The 20,646-nt window shown below is 40.8% G+C and overlaps 1 protein-coding gene across 1 annotated transcript; it reads left to right on the plus strand.

Moving 5' to 3' along the window:
* The first annotated feature begins 1,402 nt into the window (after positions 1 to 1,402).
* LOC125702975 (interferon-induced GTP-binding protein Mx-like) lies at positions 1,403 to 19,304 on the plus strand. Its single transcript, XM_048966891.1, has 14 exons — positions 1,403 to 1,497; positions 3,048 to 3,418; positions 5,570 to 5,762; positions 6,680 to 6,817; positions 8,506 to 8,639; positions 9,776 to 9,914; positions 10,409 to 10,607; positions 11,578 to 11,656; positions 12,531 to 12,653; positions 13,128 to 13,269; positions 14,145 to 14,303; positions 15,211 to 15,287; positions 17,065 to 17,307; positions 18,796 to 19,304. The coding sequence occupies exons 2-14, from the start codon at positions 3,140 to 3,142 to the stop codon at positions 19,027 to 19,029; spliced, it is 2,139 nt and encodes a 712-aa protein (XP_048822848.1). The 5' UTR covers positions 1,403 to 1,497; positions 3,048 to 3,139; the 3' UTR covers positions 19,030 to 19,304.
* Positions 19,305 to 20,646: the final 1,342 nt, after the last annotated feature.

Below are 20,646 nucleotides of genomic sequence, written 5' to 3' on the forward strand. Positions count from 1 at the left end.
CAAGTGTGAGTTTCACAATGCAGATGTTCACACTGTGATTAGAGCTGCTCTGCAACAGAAAAGTATGTATTTCTGGAGCAGAAGGTGTGTTTCTGGAGCAGAAGGTTTGGGGTTTTGGCTGGAATAATCTTCTCCATAGTGGCTCGTATAGTGCTGTGTTTGGATTTAGGATGAAAATAATGTTGATAGCACACTGTTGTTGTAGTTGTTGCTGAGCAGTGCTTACACAGAGCCAAGGACATTTCAGTTCCTCACATCGCCTGGCCAGCAAGGAGCTGAGGGGGCACAGGGAGCTGGGAGGGGACAGAACCAGGACAGCTGACTCTGGCCTATGTGGATGTCTCATAACACGTAGCGTCACGTTGAACAACAAAACTGGGGGAACTGGTGGAGCATCAGTTGGCTGGTTGTGAGCAATTGCTTTGCACATCATTTGTTCTGTTCATCCTTTTTGTTCCTATTTTATTTGTTCTGTTTCTAAGCTTTCTCAACCCAAAATTTCCCACACTTTCTAATGTTTTCCCCCATTCCACTGCGGGTGGCCAATATATGAGCCATGTGGCATTTAGTTGCCTCTGGATAAAACGACACTAGGCTGAATCATTAGAATCATTAGATCTAGACTAATAATGATTCTTGTTACTTCTAACATTTCCAGTATAATATGATAAATATACATTTTTATATTGCCCATATATTAGAAAGTGGGTATAAATAATCTCTCTTTGCCCATAAACAAGATCTTGAGTGTAGCAGTGTCCCAGCTTGCAGTGCTGTTTGTCCTTGGTGACCCAGCAGGAGTTGGTACCTTTTTCTCTTCTACTACTGGCCAGGAGCTGCAGGAGGCAACTTCTCAGACCACTATATCATGTCTTTCCCCTTGCCTCTCGCAAGATCTTGCCCATTCTCCATATAGTCTATAGGAACAGAACACAAGGATGAAGAAAATGGCCTGAAAGGTATTGGTCTTCCTTCAGTGTTCATAGAATCATTAAGGTTGAAAAAGACCTTTAAAATCACCTAGGCCAACTCTCAGCCCATCATCACCAAGTCCCTTGGTGCCACATCCAGTCCTTGAACGTTTCTAGAGATGGTGACTCCACCACCTTCGTGGGCAGACTGTGCCACTGCCTCACTGCTTTTTCTGGAAATAAATGTTCCCTGATATCTAACCTGAAAAGTAAAGGGGTTGTTGCTCATCAGCAGTATTATTTGCCCTCTGATTCCTCTGCAGGAGAAGGAGAAACCACAGGATGAGGAGTGTAGCGGTGCACTGGAGTGGTTTTGTTACTGGGTTCTGCAAAGCACTGGGAAGAAAATTGGCTAGTGGATGAGGATGTTGAGTGAAACAAACATCAGGATATTATTTCCAAGCATGAAAGCATTTTAGTTTCGTTTCTGCTTGTTTACGTCATGTAGGTGGAGTCTGTGCATACAAAAGCACCCAAAGCAGCTGAATGCAGTTAATTGTTTCTCCTTGCTGCATGACTCTGGCAGGTATGACTTTTCCTTTTCTTTACCTTCTTTTAAAAATAACCATGTGATTTTTAATTGCTATATTTGTTGCTTTTAATAGTTGAAGGTGTCAGCAGCACAATCTGGCCAGCAGTTTGCATGTACAGTGTTGGGAGTTTTGCACTGCTATATTTTTTCAGATAGTGTTAACAAATGTACAGCCCAGAGGCTGTAGAGATTACACAGATATCTTCTGGTCAGTGTGACAGGTAGAAGTCTGTGTCCCCTTCTGGCTGGACGCAGACTAACACAAGTGATATTTGGGAGACAAAAGGGGGTTGCATGCTCAGCACCGCAGCTTTGTGTTTGGTGGTTGGTTTTGGAGCTACTCCCAGAGCAGTGAAGCCAGGGCTGCCAGAGGAAAGCAAGGCTACTTATTGCCAGGCAGTTTGCAATCCATGCGGCCCCAGCTGGGTCAGGCTGCCCAGAGGTTTCTTGTGGGGTGGCAGGCAGCTGCTGGCAGGAGACTGCAGATGCCTTCAGATACAGTTCAAGGAAAGCAGAATGGCAACAGTGTCACAGCAGCTGTGGTGATGATAGAATGCTTACAGGGAAGAAGTTTTTCCTAATACCCACCCCAAGTAGTTGAATTGTCTTCTGTTGCTGGTCCAAATAAAGCACTTTTCTCACAGTCTATTTTTTGTTGCTGTTTTGGTTAAAGGAGAGAGGAATATTAATAATAATAATAAATTGGACTGAGTAGGAAGTGAGGAATTACTCTTTTTATTTTTATAAACTTGTTTTGCACATTTAAAGTATCATTTATGTTTTATGTGCTCTCCCCATATTGACATCAGCTAAAAGTGCAAAATACTTATTTTTAATTCAACCGAAGAACAGGCTCACTAGTAAATGTATCCACTAGGACTAGCAGATATTTTGGTCCACTAGTCCTAGGTAATTCAGTAAAATCAATCTGCCAATATCCTCCAGGTGCCTGTCTCTCTGCTGTTTTTCTGAATTGAATTTTATTCTCTGTTTTCAGATTGGTTTGTTTGTTTTGCACTGTATTTCACACCTTTCAGGTGTGAACAGGTGGGGGAAAAGTGATTTTAGTTTGCTTTTGTTACACTATATTACAGGAATTGCATTAATCTCCCTGTGCTTAGTTTGCTTTGTCCTTGACAATAACTGGTGAGTCATCTCCTTGTCCTTATCTCAATCTTGGAGCCTTTTTTCATCATGTTTTCTCCCCCAGTTCTGTTCAGGAGGGGGAGTGAGAGAGTGGCGTGGTGGAGCTAAGCTAGCCATTGTTGTGAAACCACTGCATCCGCCCTGTCCAAAAAATTTCTCGTTTAGTCTCCGTAAGAGAGACTGAGAATACTTTGGGAATATCCTGTGTCAAATTCTTTTTTGGGGAACACAAAAAAGGTTTAAGTGACGTCGTGGGAAGTGTTTCAAGTCTTTCCTCTGGAGATCAATCTTAATAATTTGAGAAGAATTTGGGTTCTTGATCCCTGTTAAGGGCTTGAACCAGGAGGTAGAAACATTGTTCTGATTTTTTTCTCTGCTATGGTTAATGTTGATTTCAGAGTCTGTCAAGAGTGGTTGGTATTGATAGTAATCACTGCTCGGTGCAGTACATACGGACAAGCCATAGAGCAAGCCAGAACAACAGCAGAACATGAACGGTGAAAAGTTCAACTTCAGCAGATCTTTCGGATGTGCCAGTCAGATCCCAAACTCCAACACACCTTTCGGATGTGCCAATCAGATCCCAAAGCAGGATAGTAACAAACCACCTTCCTTCCCAACATGTTTTGTTTTTGGGACACGTCCGCCACCGCCACCAGACTGTAGCAATCAGATGACTTCCTCTTTACGAGAACTGACTGACAGAAAGCCTGGGCATGAGCAGGAAGTGTCCAAGAAGCAGAATGACAGTGAAGAGGACAAGGATGAGGTAAGGCAGGTGGCAGAGAAAAGCACAGATACTCTCCAAACTCACCCGTGTTTTACATTGTGACTCAAAATGAATTCCTCTGTCTCTTTGGGGACTTGTTAGGTCGAAGGAGAGGAGAATTTTTAGGATCAGTGTCAAGAAGTCATTTGCATAGCTAGGAAGATGTGTGCCTACTGTTAATCTGCTGGCATAAAAACTGCTCATGTGATAAACAGCATGGCAGCAGCCTAGTAGCCAGTGTAACCTGTAATAAATATCTAATTCATTAGGAACAATTAGCAAACACCAGTAAATGGGAATCCTAAAATCTGGGATATTTTTTAACTTACTTTACTTACTTTACTTACTTTACTTACTTTACTTACTTTACTTACTTTACTTACTTTACTTACTTTACTTACTTTACTTACTTTACTTACTTTACTTACTTTACTTACTTTACTTACTTTACTTACTTTACTTACTTTACTTACTTTACTTACTTTACTTACTTTACTTACTTTACTTACTTTACTTACTTTACTTACTTTACTTACTTTACTTACTTTACTTACTTTACTTACTTTACTTACTTTACTTACTTTACTTACTTTACTTACTTTACTTACTTTACTTACTTTACTTACTTTACTTACTTTACTTACTTTACTTACTTTACTTACTTTACTTACTTTACTTACTTTACTTACTTTACTTACTTTACTTACTTTACTTACTTTACTTACTTTACTTACTTTACTTACTTTACTTACTGTTACCTTCAACGGAAACATAAAGAAACTTTACTAATAATCTGTGTTGTATATTTAACACACAGAGATTATCATAGAATCATTAAGGTTGGAAAAGACCTCTGAGATCATCCAGCCCAACCATCCACCTACACCAACGTTGCCCACCAAACCATGTGCCTAAGTAATACATCTATACCCTTTCCTTAAATACTTCCAGAGACAGTGACTCCACCACCTCCCAGGGCAGTCTTTGCCAATGCCTCACCATGCTTTTTGAGAAGAAATATTTCCTAACATTCAATCTGACCCTCCCTTGTGGTGAGGCCATTCCCTCTCATTCTATCACTATTACCTGGGAGTAGAGGCTGGGCTCCACCTTACCCCACCCTCCTTTCAGGTGGCTGTACTGAGAAATAATGTCTCCCCTGAGCTTCCTCTTCTCCAGGCTTAACAATCCCAGTTCCCTCTGCTGCTCCCCACAAGGTCTGTGCTCCAGACCCCTCACAAGCTTTAAGTCTGTGTTAATGGGGTTTCTTGAGAATGGCTGGGATTTACTAGGCAGTAAACACTGTGATAAAGGTAGTATGAAAGAGTTATCAATTATCAAAGTATCAAGGTGTTTTAAAATGCCTGCTGGCAGAGATGTGTACCATCTTTCTTATCTTGAAAGAAAAAAAATTTTTTTTTATTATATCTGACAAATATTTTCATAGGTGACTCTTAGACAGAACTGATGGTGGTGGCCAGCTAGGATCTGGCAAAGAAAGATGTGAACTACAGATTTTAGCCATGTATGGAGGTTGGTGGCCCTGCATGTGGCAGGGGGGTTGGAGATTCATGATCCTTGAGGTCCCTTCCAACCAGGGCCATTCTGTGATTAAGGGCACTACAACAGAATGATTTGGCGATTGATTACCAACTAGATCTTCAAACTTCAAAAAAGATCTAATGAACTTTCTGTACTAAATTATCTCATCGCTGTGGCCAGTCTCTATTTACATGTGTGTCCTTCCATGCATCTGTATGAGTGAAAGAAAATGACAGTTATTAAAAAATATATATATTCAAAGCACATTTAGTGTTAAGGTCTCTTTTTACTTTTCACCTTTCAGGACAGCTTAGAAAATTGGCCATTTTTACCAAGGTTGTTTCAGTCACTGATCCAATCTCAATAGAGTTAATCATAGTTATATCCATCTGTTTATAGCATGAGGGTGCAAGGATGCACAGTGATATGAAGTACAGGCTGGTGCTTGTACGTGAGGTTTACTAGAGAATGAAGAGCTGGAAAAGCTGCCTAGAAGGTGTTTATTAATTGTTTTGGATGGGTGGGTTGTTTTGATATTTATTTTTTTGTTTCTGGAAGCAGCTTATTTTAAAATTACCTTTAAATTAATTGTAAGTTTGACTCCAACAGGCAGCAGAACACACCTTGCACGACCAATATGACAAAAAGATCCGACCTTGTATTGACCTCGTTGACAGCCTGAGAATGCTTGGTATAGGAAACGACCTGACGTTGCCTGCGATCGCAGTGATTGGAGACCAGAACTCTGGGAAAAGCTCTGTCCTTGAAGCTTTATCTGGCGTTGCTCTTCTTAGGGACAGTGGTATGAATTCACCTTCTCCGATTTTCATCTGAATTTGACACTGGTGAAGTAGAAGGGATTTATTTTTTTTTCCTCCTGATGCTTAGGAGTAGATAACATTATGACTGAAGCTATACCTAAATCATGGGACTCCAGAAGCTTTCCTATCTCTGGTTTCCAGTAGAAGAAATGGATATGCAGGTGGGACGCTTCAGTGTCAGTCCAACAGCTTGCACAGTCTGGGTGGATAAGGGAGGAGAAATAAGGAGTATATAATGTGACATACTTGCTCCAAGTTGTAGGCAGGCAGAAAGGCAGCAGCATCAGCTAACTCGTTGTATTCCCCAGCAAAATGTATTGATTCCATATGCAAGATTAGTTTGAAATTTGTTTCTGCATTGCTCTTTTTAGATCAAAATTTTCTTACAGAAATGTTTGTTTTTGGCAGAAAATGTACAAAGATATTTGCTTACAGACACGTGCCTTGAATGTTAGATTGTTCAAAGACTGTATTTACAGCTCAGGACAACTCATTTTCTACGTGTGTTCACATGTATGTACATGTATATCCACACACCCAAGTTCTGTGAGTTCTGTATTGGTTGGCAGTACCTGAGTACATTTAGGCTTTCAGTCTGGACCTCAAGTCCAGGAATAGGGTTGCCTTCATAAGATGTAGATCAGATGAAGAACAAATCTCCATTCTTGGAGGCCTGCAAGGTAAAATTGTCTGGCCAATCCATGGTTGACCTCACATAGTACTGCTGACATAGTACTGTTGACACAGAGAAGGAAGTCAGATGAGAGCCCTTTGACTCTTCAAACTTTTATGTGCCTTTCCATGTAGTATTAGGCAACCCTGCACACATCACCCAGTCCATTCACACAGTCTATTGTGCATAACAACTGTGTCACCTATGTCTTTGGTGCTACTGCAGATGTCATTACTCGCTGTCCTCTGGAACTCAAAATGAAAAAAATAACACCACCATCAGAATGGAAAGGGGTAATTTATTACAGCAGCATGGAAATACAACTCCAGAATGCCTCAGAGGTGAAGGAAGCAATAAGAAAAGGTAAGTTGTGTATTGCCCTTGCTCAATCTTGTTTGAATTCTTTCTCTCCTTTTCTTAGGCTGAGAAACAGTCCTCAGACTAACACATGGGATTACAGCCACCAAGAACTGAATGTAGAGCTTAAGAAGATGAGGCATTGCAAGAGAGTTGTGCTAATTATTGCTTCAGTGAAGAAGATGGTCCACAGTATCTGACAAAAGCTCAGGCTGTGTGCTCAGCTGGATGCTATTTGTCTTGTTAGGGAAGTTTGTCAAGCTATAAGCATGCAAAGCCCTCAGTGGTTCATGATGTCAGCTCAAATGCTCAGAAAATGCATGTGGTGTCTATGGCAGGAAAGCCTATGATTTTTGAGAAAATTGAAAGATGGCAGAGAGGAGGGCATACAGAGCTTCTGTCAGTTGTGACCATGGCCTCATGCACTGCCATGCAACAGCTTTACTTTTATGGTATTTCATGCAGTACGAGAAAATATTATGTTACCCAAAGTGTAGTAAGCACTTGCCCTAAATGTGAAAGTGATTTTGTTCTTATTTCCTTGGTTAGGACAGCTCTACAACATTGCTATTCATCATATTCATCATGAGTACTCTGTTCAGTTTTGGGACCCTTACTAAAAGAAAGACACTGAGACCATGGAACGTGTCTAGGAAAAGGCAACAAAACAGTGAAGGGCCTGGAGCGCAAGTCTGATGGGGAGCAGCTGAGAGAACTGGGATTGTTCAGTCTGGAGGAGGCTCAGGGGAGACCTTATCACTCTCTGCAACCACCTGAAAGGAGGTTGTAGTGAGGTAGGGGTTGGCCACTTTTCCCAGGTAACAGCGATAGGATCAGAGGGAATGGCCTCAAGTTGCACTGGGGAGGTACAGGTTGGATATTAGGAAATACTTCTTCTCAGAAAGAGTGGTGTGAGGCATTGGAGTTTCCATTCCTGGAGGTGTTTAAGGTAAGGGTATAGATGTAGTACTTAGGCACATGGCTTAGTGGGCAATACTGGTGTAGGTGAATGGTTGGACTAGATGATCTTACAGGTCTTCTTCAACTTTAATGATTCTATTATAATGTTCCTTCATTAGTTTTTCAATATAGTTTTCAACATACCCTTCACAAGCTGCAAAGAAACTGGTATGATTTGAGTAGGCCAATTACATAGCTGATGGAATCTCTCATGAATATTATAATGGAGTTTTCTCGCTCCACATGGTGTTGTTGGTTCCATCATGATTGCCGATACACAACCTGGAGAAAAATGGTTTATCTGCCAACCTCACTATCAGTGCATGGAGAATATAGGGTAACACCTATTGGTCTTCAAAGGCAGCTAAAAATTAATTAAAGTCTACAGAGTATCTTGATGCTGAGGAATAATTTCTGCAGCTTACCAATACTTTATGCCCTTGCTCTTGTGATGTTTTATTTATGTGTATTTTGTGTATGTGTATGACAATCCATTAGTGTATGCTCTGTAAAATACTGCAGTTTCCACTCCAAAGGGATTTCACGTAATAACTTTTTTGGTTTTTTTGCAGAAATGGATTTACATTAATATCTAGGTCTGAAAAAAAGCCACGCCTAAAAGAAATTTAGGTGATAGTAGATATTTTTCTGGAGTCATCATATTCCCACTTCACCTACACTTCAACGCAGAGTTTGAAGCCTGTATTCATTGCTTTCCTCTTTCCACCTTGCAGCCCAAGATGCAGTGGCTGGAACTGATGGTAACATTAGTGGAGAACTAATTTCCCTTGAAATCTGGTCCCCGGATGTCCCAGACCTGACACTAATTGATCTTCCTGGAATTGCCAGACAAGACAATGGCCAACAGGTAACAGTCAGTTTTATCTGCCAACTTATGCGAAGGGTCTCTTCTGTAGCCTATCTTACATGCACATCTTTGCTGTAGGACTCTGGAATTATTATGCTGGGTTTCTGAGCCATTATGAGAGCTACACTAGCAAACAGACAGATCTGTTTTTTGGCAAGGCAGTGCTGATAGGAACAGTGAGGACTAAGACCTCCTGTCTTTCCTTGTTCAGGAGGGAGCTGCCCATGCTGGCATAGGTGAGCCATCCCAGGCACCTGCCAGAGCAGCTGGGAAGAACACAGCTGCACTGACCCTGTTTTGCAGATAGATGGTCTCCAACACAGCAGTGTCTCCATGCCCATAGGCTTGAACACAGACCGGAGTGTAGATAAATCCCAAACAGGTTGCATTTTCTCAGTATTGTGGAGATGCTTGGCAAAAGTGAAATGTCTGAGTTCTTGTAAGCTCTTCTAGAGCAAGAAGGCAGATCAGCACTTTTACTAGCTCAATGCTCTGTCATCCTTTGCTGACAGTGTACATGTGAAGGGAACCAATTGTCATTTTTTTTTTTTTTTCTCATCCCTTACAGTATTTCAGCAGGCCCATTCTGAAGTGAACAGTATCTGCATTAAAGGATATCTGTATGCTTCCCCTGGTGGCTTTTAGAAGAAATGCTGGGCAATGCAAATAAAACTCCAAGAGATAGGGCCAGCTGTGAGGGTGATGCACTGGAGTTGGCTATACTGTACTATACTATAGTCTGGCTTTCATTCCAGAAGTGTGTTACTAGGCATCAGAACTCATTTTTCTTTTGACATTATTTATGAAAATCATATTTCCCTAAAGAAAGATGTTATCCACAAGAGTTTAAATTTTACTTAGAAGAAGTTGTTAAATTTTATGTAATTTAAATGATTTTTTCGTGACAGATATAACAATAGTCCGTTCTTGTTCACATTAAATGTTTGGGTTTATCTTTCTGTAGGAAAAGAGACTACACTATTTTCTTAACCCATTTCCATGCCATTCTTTAACATTTAATGGTACTCACAGTATATGTGACGTATCATGTGGTGGCTTGTACTGCTAGGAGTGGTCACATCCTACATGCAAGCATTTGATTTCATTGAACTCTTTACTACTGTATTACATTTCAGATCAAAATGCTACTTAAAAAATATATTGGCTGCAAAGAGACAATCATTTTGGTAGTGGTACCATGCAATGTGGATATTGCAACAACAGAAGCTCTGAAAATGGCTCAGGAGGTGGACCCCACAGGAGAAAGGACACTTGGTGAGAATTTCTTTAAGCTGAAAGTGTGAATCATTTATTTCCACGAACGTCTGATTTGTGTACTTCATGATAAATCTTCAAAGTTTTAGTTCAAAGCTACTAAAAGAAGAAATAAGCAGACTAAATAAACCCTTTACAAAGCTGGAAGTGATCTACTAGCTCTTAAAAGATCTCAAATTTGAGTCTAGCTGGCATTCACATTGTGAATGAAAATCGAAAATCTCAGAGTTAGTGCTGGGAAAGTCTTGTTGCTCTCTATTGAAAAGGTTTGCAAGGCAAAAGATGGACTGAGTCCAACTGCAGAGTGAGTTTTACAGTGCAAAGCCCAGGAGCTGAAAGCTTTCTAGGAGAGAAAACAAAACAAAGTGCAGTTAATGTAAAACAAAACAAACACCGTAGGGAACATTTCCACTCTTACTGTGAGATGTCCTACTGCACCTCTTCCATCTTCAACTTCTGTGCTTGACTAACTTTCTCTTTGGGTAACTTCACAGGGATCCTTACTAAACCAGATCTGGTGGACAAAGGAACCGAAGAGGCTGTCCTTAAGATAATGCGAAATGAAGTCATCCCACTCAGAAAAGGTTATATGATTGTGAAGTGTCATGGGCAACAGGACATCAATGACAATCTGTCCTTGGCCTCTGCAATCCAGCAAGAGAGACAGTTCTTCGAGACTCACAAACATTTCAGGTACTTCTCACAGAAAGGACCTAACCCAAAATATACTGAAATCACTCCAAATCATGTAGCAAAAGGATGAAGGGAAATGGCTTTAAACTGGAAGAGGTTGTGGATGCCCACTCCCTGGAGACATTCAAGGCCAGGCTGAACGGGGCTTTGAGCAACCTGGTCTAGAGGAAAGTGTCCCTGCCTATAGCAGGGAAGTTGGAACTAAATGTTCTTAAAGATTCCTTCCAACCCAAACCATTCCATGATTCTCTAAGAGCAACAAACCTTGCTGGTAAAGGGGCTAGAAAGCAAGTGTTATGATGAAAGGCTGAGGGAACTGATGTTATTTAATCTGGAGAAGGCTGAGGGAAAATCTCATCACTCTCTACAACTACCTTGGAAGAAGGTTGCAACAAGGAGAAGGGGACTGGTCTCTTCTCTGTGGTGACAAGTGATAGGATGCTAGGAAAAGGCCTCATGTTGTACAAAGGAGGTTTAGATTAAATATTAGGAAGATATTTTGGTCAAGCATTGGAGTGAACTGCCCAGGGAAGTGGAGGAGTCCCCATCGCTGGAGGAATTTAAGACATATGTGGATGCTGCACGAAGGGATATAGCAATGGGGCTTGGTAGGCACGCTTACAGTTGGACTTGATGATCTTGAGGGTCTTTTCCAACCCAGATGGTTCTGTGATTCTAAAAGCATTAGCTTCAGAAGACCAGAATAGTCCTAATGAAGACGAGGTAAGCATATGAACCCTTCCAGTTAAGCACTGAAGTATTGCTATTCAATGGAAAACACTGTAAAACTCAGCATAAGAAAGCACACTGTCTGTGCTGAAGACACAAGTTTCCCCATAAGGTGACTTAGCAGCAAATCAATCACTGAGAATAAGTGATTGAGAGGTGAGAAGTGTTTTGAATTGGCATACTTCCCACAAGCAGAAATAACATAGCAGGTTTTTTGATATTTTTGTTTGTTTATTTTCAGCATTCTTCTGGATGAAAATAAGGCTACTATCCCTCATCTGGCAAATAAGCTTACAAATGAACTTGTGAGACATATTGCTGTAAGTAATGGAGATGCCATGCTAAGAAATATGCATCAGTTACTATCTTAAAAAAAAAAAATCCAACCCTTCTCCCTTTCAGCATTTTTTTTTTTTAATTTTTTTATGCATACATAAGGCTTATCCTTTAACCTTAAACAATCCAAGGACAAATAGAGATGAGATTTGAAGAGAACAAAAACAGCAATCTGTCCTCAGATTTGCCTTTAGCTGAAGAATTGACGATAGGCAAAGTATTTCATCTGCTTGTAACTCATAACACCTGCCTTTTCACGAGCAGCTTCTGGTGCTTCTTTTTGTTTGTGAATATTGTTGATAGGCTGAGTGACAATTACTGCCATTAGCTTTCTAAAACGTGATCATTTCTATCAACTGAAAATGTCTTCAAAAATCCCAAGGAAGAGCTAATTATCTTATTAGACTAATATAAGCATATTATTTTTATTATTTTATACAAATATATCTATAAATAATACATTATTCCATGAAGAGAAAATGCTAAAGTACAGGGACCTGAAGGAGGAAAAAAATCTGTATTAATGTGAACTTACATAAAAAATAAAGCAACCAAAGAATTGAGTTCAATGACGTATTTGTTAGGAATGGAGGGATCAGTGTACTCCCTACATCATGAGCTGTCATGAGACACCTTTTGGCCCACTGTAGGTGAAGTCTTGCCCTAGACTGCAGCTCCTCTGCCTGCTGACAGTGGTGTCAACCCCAGCATCTCAGGGAGCCCCCAGCCTTCTCTCTATGATGGACATATTTCCCCTGTGGTGTTATTCCAGTTGTTCCTGGAGAGATTTTTGGTTTCATTCCAAAATCAGATGTGTTCAGGCTAACTAAGAGTCCTTCTTTCCTGTCTGCCCTCCAGAAAACTTTGCCTGCAATGGAGATCCAAATACATGATGTGCTGCAACAAGCAAAGAAGGAACTACAAAAGTACGCACAAAGCACGCACAAAACTGACCGTGAGAAGATGGTTTTCCTTGCAGGAGTAAGTATTAATATTGCTTCAGTTACAGAGCAGAGCAGACCCTTCTAAAGAAAGCAAGGTAACAGAATGGACCAGGGAGATTCTGGAATCTGTCACTGAGGGGTCTCAGTGAGTAGACCCCTGAGTATGTGAGTATCCTGAGTAGAATCACAGGATATCCCAAGTTGGAAGAGGCCCACAAGCTCCAGGTTCCACACAGCACAACCTGAAATTCAGACCCTCTGTCTGAGAGCATTGTCCAAATGCTTCCTGAACTCCAGCACTTGGAGCTGTGCCCACTGCCCTGGGCAGCCTGTTCCTCTGGTGCAGAACCAAGCAACCAAGAGCTAAGAGCATGAAAGATACAAGGAAATAATGCCTTCAGTCATGTCTGTAATATCAAATGTCTGTGGATTTAATGAACGCCTACAAGTTAGTCTGAAGAAATAAAGCTTCAGTACTTTGTTTTTTGTGTTCCTTTTTGATTCATTACAGTTGATCAAAGTGTTTAATGAAGATATCTCTCGGGCAATGTATGGAAAGGAATCCTGGTTTGGAAATGACATCAGATTGTTTCCAAAAATCCGCAGAGAGTTTCATACATGGGGAGTGAAAGTCCTGGAGAGCTCTGCCAAAGGTAAGCATAGAAAATCTGAGAGATTCCATCCCCTAGCTTTTACATTAAGAGACAACATCATCAATATGTTGTTGTTTAAAAATAATAATAATAATAATAATAATCTAGGAGGAGATGAAATCTGCAGTAATGTTTTAGTTACACATTGGCCCTTAGGGACAGAGAGACCCAGCTTGTGCAAATCACTGTCCTTACAGAGAGATCATTTGACTTCTCCCAAAAAAAGCAATAAAATAAAGACTGGCTTTGGCAGAGAATTAACTGCTGATTCTCTGAACTATTCCTCTAAATAGCAGCAGCAACCATAATAAAAATAATACTTACATTATAAATTAATTGTTGTTGTCATTAATGTTTTGGCATTTTCATCTTCTGTTCAGCTCTTGTTTAAGATGGGGGAGAAACAATTCCAAGTCTACAATAACTATAACCCTGTAAGGAGTAGCCCTTTTTGTTTTTGGAGATAACATAGCAGCATTTGCTAGTCAAGCAGTAACTCTTTAATCAAGTTTAGTCTTTGATGCACATTTATTTTGTCAACATGTCTAGTGGCTATAAAACAATAGGTATAAACAGGCTGTAGACATATGGTCAGCCAGAGGCAAATACTATAGGGAGACAGAACAGACTGCTGTGTCATTGTTTCTCATGTCCTGTCCATGGTGTACCAACATGACTTTATAGAGGGGTGGAAAAAAAAAAAAAGAGTAAGCTAATTAAGGCACTGAGCAATGAGTGCCAACTTCCTTCTGCAGTAAACGTGTTGCTTTAAAGATGAGTTCTACTGTGAAGAGCATTTTCTAAGAGACTTCTTTCTTAATCAAAAGATTTATGAAGTAACCTAGTAGTAAAGCAGTGTTATTTTAATCTTACAGTTGAAGAAATCATATGCAGTAAAGCGTCCAAATATGAACACCTGTACCGTGGACGGGAGTTCCCAGGCTTTATCAGCTACTGGACATTTGAGGACATTATAAAAGAGCAAATTTCAAAGCTGGAGGAGCCAGCTGTTGTGATGCTGAACAAAGTGATCTGTACGTCTCACAGGCCACACAAGGCCATCACATGGGTGACAATGGTGTACCTGGTAATTTTGTGTCCAGAACAAGCCACTTATAATTAATGGAGTAAGAGCTCCAGTTGGGATGCCTTAATGTAGAAGTGAATCCCACTCAAACTGTGAGATTATTCCTTCTCTAGAGCTGAGACCTCAAATCTCTGCATATGACCTTAAGAATTTTTTAGTACACTTCCCCGTGGCTGGGAATGGGGAATTAGAAAGTAACTGTAATACATAATACTGTAAAGAAATAGCATCTTGGAATGCTATTTGGTGCCAGCCGAGCTGGCTGATATTACCAGGCTCAGTTAATGGGATTCATAAACCAGAACTGGGAATCCAACTTCTTTACCAGCTCTTTGCATAAGGGTATATATATTGCACAGTGACTAATGGGGGTGGGGGAAGGGATAACTCATCCCATAAGTAACACATAAGGAAAAAGTACGTCACAATCATTTCTCTGCCGTGTTTGCTTTAGAAAACAGCTACAGCATCTGTGCCAGTCAGGGCCCTGTATTACAGGCACCAGCCCCTCTCCTTGGAGTGGCCACTCGGATGAGAGGCAGATGTGCCTACGTGGCCAAGCGATGACCCACCTGGTCAAACTGAAAGCACATAGATTGCTTTATCTAAGAAGTCTCAGGGATATTAAATATCTGACATGGTGAGTGGTCTTTAGTGACTCATGTACACGGGCCTAGAGATCTAAATTCCTTTTTGTTTGTATGGTCATAAAGGTGCCTTACATCAGGATGGATACCCAGCTATTTTAGCATGAGCACAGAGAGACAGTGGTTTTTCCAGGCCTCATATTGATAATAACTTAAAAACCTCATTTTCTTACCTGACTTTGTTTTGTCTGTCTGTTCTTCCCTTAGGTATGGTTGAAGAGAAATTTTTGCAGCTGGCTAACAAGCATTTTGCTAATTTTCAGAACTTAAACAAAGCTGCTAAGGTGAGGGACTAGCCAAAACCTGAGATAATTCAAGAGCAAAATAGAATGACGTTTGTAAATATAGCCACGCTGATGGCACCTATTCCATCTCATTACATGCAACTATGTGATTTCCTGACAGTCTATGATTTTTATAAAGTAAGACATTTCAAACAACTGCATGTTTGTAATGGCACTAATGAAAGCACGCTCTACCTTTTGGTGCAACGTTGACAAGATCTAAGGCATACATTCTCCATTCATTTTGGTCATATTCTTGACGCACACAACACAGTGCAAAGAAAAGCTGGTATGGCTGCCACGAAGAGCTTAGTAACTTCAGTTTTAAGTCCTGAAATGTTTTGTTAGCATGTGGGCAGCCTCGCAGCACAGTGCTTTTGCTTTCTGAAAGGCAAGCCAGTGTTAGCCAGGGCAGGCATCACACTGTTGATCAAAGGCAGTAGCAGCTAATGAGCAGGCCATTTAACCATGATAGGGTTAGAAGATCCCTTTTTGCAGTTTGGAGGTGTCCAGGTTTTGGGTGGATGCCCTTGAATACCTTTTCTGGGAAAGATCTTTGAAGAAGTGGTGAGGGGCCTGCCATGAAGAACAACCCACACACAGGGCACTGCTTGATGGGAAACTCATAGGCAAATGCAACAACTGTCTGCTGTGTAACTTGCACAGCCAAACCCCATTGAAGTCCCAGAACAAATAAACAGGAACCAAACAAGCTATTTCAGCCAAGCACAGAGGTGTGGTGTCTTCAGGCATAACACAATGAGAGGAAGTGTAGCAGAAATGCTAACTCACAGCCTGAAGGAGTGACCTGGTGGGAAGGCAGGGCCAACCTGGGGAGCTCAGGTGCAATGCACCTGAGTGACCAGAAGGGGTGGAGCTGGGATCCACCCCTTCCCAGACTTCATTTAGGGGCTGGCAGTGGAGATAAGTTTATCTTGCTGGAGATCCTTGCTTACTGGAAGACTTCCAAGGTAAGCAGCTTTTCTTCTTTCGTTGCTGCATCCACAGCTGCTGCATTTGGGCTTGCTCTCATTTGGAGAACAGTCTCACAAGAATTGTGCCACTGTGCTAATTATTGATATACTTTCCATCACATTACAGAATTACAGGAAGGAAGAAAAGAGGAGATTCTGATAGACTCTGAGGGAAAAACAAAAATTTTATTCTGATGTAGGAATGCTAAGTTAGCATTTTAAGAGACCTTGGATGAAAAAGCTTATTGTCTCTGCAGGCAGATGGTAGCACCAAAAAGGTGAAAAAAACATGTTATTTTTAAAAAGATGCTAGATTGCTATGGATTAGATAAGGCTGGTTTGATGACAACAGGTAAGAAATCATGCTTTTGAGAATGGTGGAAGGGGAAATGGAGCTCACATCAGTACTGCTGCCACTGCCTACTTCAAGAAGGAGATTCAGCTGAAATGCATGCAAAAGCAATCAAAAACTGAGCAGGTGCAAAAACTGAGGGCAGGCTGAACTCATCACTGGCAGTTGTTGCTTGATCCAACCAATCTTGGGATTTTCCTTTGGGATACAAGCACCAGGTTTAAACTTGATTTGACATGATCCCACTTGTTTCTCATGAGGGGACCAAACACCACATTTTCCTGCTCTTTCCTGGGAAAGGAACCAGAAGCTAAAACATCAAAGTATGCACCAAAGGCCAACCTGAGATTAGCAGATGCTGCTACTAGCAAGTTGCAAGTGCAACTACATCCACTTCACCACCCTGAGGGATGTTGCTAAGCATCTCAAAACTTATTCTTTTCTTTTCCAGGCCAGAATTGGTTCCATTGCAGACAGACAAGCAACGACTGCGAAAAATTTCATCCTGACTCAATTTAAAATGGAGAAAATTGTATACTGCCAGGATAAGATTTACGCAGATGATTTAAAAGCTGCCCGGGCAGAAAGCATCAACAAAAATACAAAAATCAAAGACCTTGGTCCTGCAATGGCTTCAAGTCAAGGTTCCAGCTTTGTCTTGGAAATGGTTTCTCACACAAAGGCCTATTTCACTGTAAGTCTGCAGACTGCAAGGCAGTACACCAATGCCCTTTGGCTGGCTTCTCCTATGGGAACAAGAGCTAGGGGGATGAAAGGACCGTTACTTACCTGACTTGGGGGAGAGGAAAGCAAGGGGAAGAGCCCATAGCCCTGTAATGAGAAATTAATGACATCTGAATGATGGCAAGCCCTATTGCTCCAGTAAAAGAGCTGTCGGATTCTAAACTCAGAGGGCAGGACGAGTTGTAGTCAAATAATTGGTTAAAATGGATTTGGCTCTCTATAGAGATCAGAGTGGCTATGCCACATCGCATACAGCTCAGAAGTTAAATGGAGATAAATGGGATACTTTAACAAAAGATCATTTTAGAGCAAGACAGCCAAGAGAATGCACAGTATGAGAATATGCTTTTGATCTTTGTTTCATAAACTCCCTCAGTAAGCACCAAGTTAAATATTAATGCACTAACTTAGGTAGTGGTTCAATTTCAATAGAATGGTTTCTGAAACATGGCTGCAACTGAATGTTCAGGCTGTTCTTCCAGGTTTTTGCATTGGGAAACTTTCAGAGAGCAAAAGACAAAAGCAGAATTGCATAAAGTTCTTCCCTTCAGCCTCAGATACTTTCTACTATACCACAGAGTCTTGAAGGATAGTGGTATATTTGTAAATGCCCTAAACACCCTTTTAAACAGTAACCAAAAACCAGGGCATCACAGCTCTTGGAGACTTGGAGCCAAATACATGAGATGAAATCAGATTAGAGCTCTTAAGTCCATGGTATTTGAAAATGGCATGCCTGATCCCATGTCAATTAAGAAAGGTCAAGATTCTGTGTAAGGTTTAGCACCAGAATAACAAAATACATAGGCTCAGTAAGCACCCTGCTGGCTCTGCTGAATTACTCCATTTTGACTAGATCTCTGCAAACTAGAAAGAAAAACTAAATATCTAGTCTTTGGTATTTTTCATTGTCCTTGTAGATGAAAGATTTCTGAGGTAAAGCAGTATCTGAAGCCAGAAAAGACCAAGACTTTGCTGGAGATGGGTGGCCTAAGTCCTTCAGGACTTCCAAATCAAATGTGCCTCTACCTGGTCTAGCTGCTGGCATCTTCAAGTCATATGCCACCAAAATAAAGGAAGATAGAACCTCTGTTATTTGTAGCCAGACACTCATGTTGAAGTGCTCTTCTAGTCGCAGAAAAATTCTTATCAAGGTTAGCACAGAGAGAGATAAACTGGGAGTGGCCTGTGTTGGGTTTAGTTCACTGAGGGACAAAAAATAAAGCTACAGCTGACAATCCCATAAATCTTAACTTCTGGATTTTTTTTTAGGAACAAAAGGAATTAATGGCATTTTCTAGATGCAAGAAACACTCAATTCCTTGAAGTACAGTGCTTTAAAAGTGTGCAGTCACTTTGTAACAGAGCACCTATAGCCTGTTTTATCTTCTTTTAGGAAAGCAAGTCTTCACTTTTTTTTTTTTCCTCCTCCTTGTAGGGAGCAAGTAAACGCCTGAGCAATCAGATTCCTCTGATCATCCTCTCTACTGTTCTTCATGACTTTGGAGATTATTTGCAGATCTCAATGTTGCAGCTCTTGCAAGAAAAAGAAGAATTAAACCACTTACTCCAGGAAGATCATGAAGCTGCTAACCGGCGGAAGTTACTGACCAGCCAAATTAGTCGCCTCAACAAAGCCAACCAGTACCTAATAGACTTTAAGTCTCTGTAGATTTCCTCATCTTTCAGAAGTATTTTTCTGCTTTTGCTTTCTAGCATTAATGAGGAGCTTCGCAGAATCCTTTAATGCAGCAACCTTTAATACCAGTTTCTAGATTTTTCTAATGATTTGGTGGCCTAGTTCTGTCTTAATTTCCATAGTCTGATATGCCTACCCTTGTCTAAGCTCCACTGCAGTAGTTGTGATAAAATGTTATCCCACTCTCACCCATTCATTATAAACTTTGTCTTCCATACAACATTAAAATATATTTTTTAAAAGCTTGAGCTCTGAGGTAGGTGGTTTTGGTTTTATTTTTTAAGGGATGGGGAGCCTTCAGCTGTGGAACCCAAAAACTGTAAAAATCACATAACTTTTCTAGATCTCTGTGATTTTGCTGTGGTTGTTGTAGTGCCTGCCTTGCATAAAAGATACTCGTGCAACATGTTACCACTGGTAAGTTCCAACTCTGCAGATAAAGATGGTGCTCACAGTGTGTCTGAAACGGTTCCAGCCTACAGCTGATAAGTATACTCACAGGATGATGTTAGGATTCATTTCTCTTTTTTCTCTAACTTATATGGTTATGGTTAGAAAGCCAAGATGTTTTTCTATTAGGTGCCTGGACCTCTGCCTGAGATTTTGGGGTTGATGGTGGATTTACCAGACCACTGGATTGGGTTGTCTGTAACAGATTAATCCACAAGACACTGAACACTGAAAAGATGCCTCAGCACATAGCATGCTACCTGATATCTCCTCCTTCTCAGGCTGAGGAGAACGTTTCCAAAAGTTGTCTTTCATTTCATGGAAGGCAGTGCAAAACGCAATACTGCACATCATAATTGTGACATCTTTCATAAGGAGATTTTAACGGGCAAAACTATACTCTGTGCAGTGAGTGAGGGCTGGCTGCATTCTGCTAAAAAAATGTGCCTATTCCAGTTTGTCATGTAGCAGTTCCCAAGGTTACAAGAGAAGCCTTCTCTTTATAACACGACAGCAACAGAGTGCTGACTTCTGCAGCACAGAGCTCAACCCATTGGAGCATGCAGCATTTATAACCTTGTTAAGCACTACCAACAGTTTTCCACATCTACTACTGCTACTGACTTGCAGCACAGCAGCTCACAAGCCCTATAAAAACCTGATACCATAACACTGAAACACATTTAATTTTTATTTTGAATGTGCTTTAAACTTATAAACTTCATGGTATCCCCTAAGGGGCGCATGACAATCATGTGCTATTGGAAATACCCCTAGAGTAAACAGGCAGGTACACTGCTTTGGGCAGTGTGAGTTACAACAAATTAGGGTGCAATTCCCTCATCCCACTGCTTTTCAGTCTAAACTTCCCCATTTAACTCCATCTCATAAGCCCAAGTGATTTTGGCAGCCCCCTCCCCTGAAGATATCCAGTATCCCTGAACAGCCAGCTCTGTTCCCCTGGGTTTACTCAGGAACCTGAAATTCTGGAGTTAAAAAAACTCTGGAGTTAAGCAAGATAACCCTCTTGCTTTTTCTCGTCCTGCTTCTTCTTTCTTCTCAGAAGATTTCAGACATTGAGTTTAGCAACTGCTTCCAAGACATCCCAAACAAACAAACTGCTACAAAGGAAAATTATTT

The sequence above is a fragment of the Lagopus muta genome, chromosome 1 (assembly GCF_023343835.1).
Source record: "Lagopus muta isolate bLagMut1 chromosome 1, bLagMut1 primary, whole genome shotgun sequence".
Lineage (NCBI taxonomy): Eukaryota > Metazoa > Chordata > Aves > Galliformes > Phasianidae > Lagopus > Lagopus muta.

Excerpts from the sequence above, each read along its gene's own strand:
- LOC125702975 (XM_048966891.1), top strand. The coding sequence starts at position 3,140 with ATGAACGGTGAAAAGTTCAACTTCAGCAGATCTTTCGGATGTGCCAGT. Across the intron at positions 9,915-10,408 it reads CACAGGAGAAAGGACACTTG|GGATCCTTACTAAACCAGAT; the intron begins GTGAGAATTTCT and ends GTAACTTCACAG. Across the intron at positions 14,304-15,210 it reads GATGCTGAACAAAGTGATCT|GTATGGTTGAAGAGAAATTT; the intron begins GTACGTCTCACA and ends TTCTTCCCTTAG.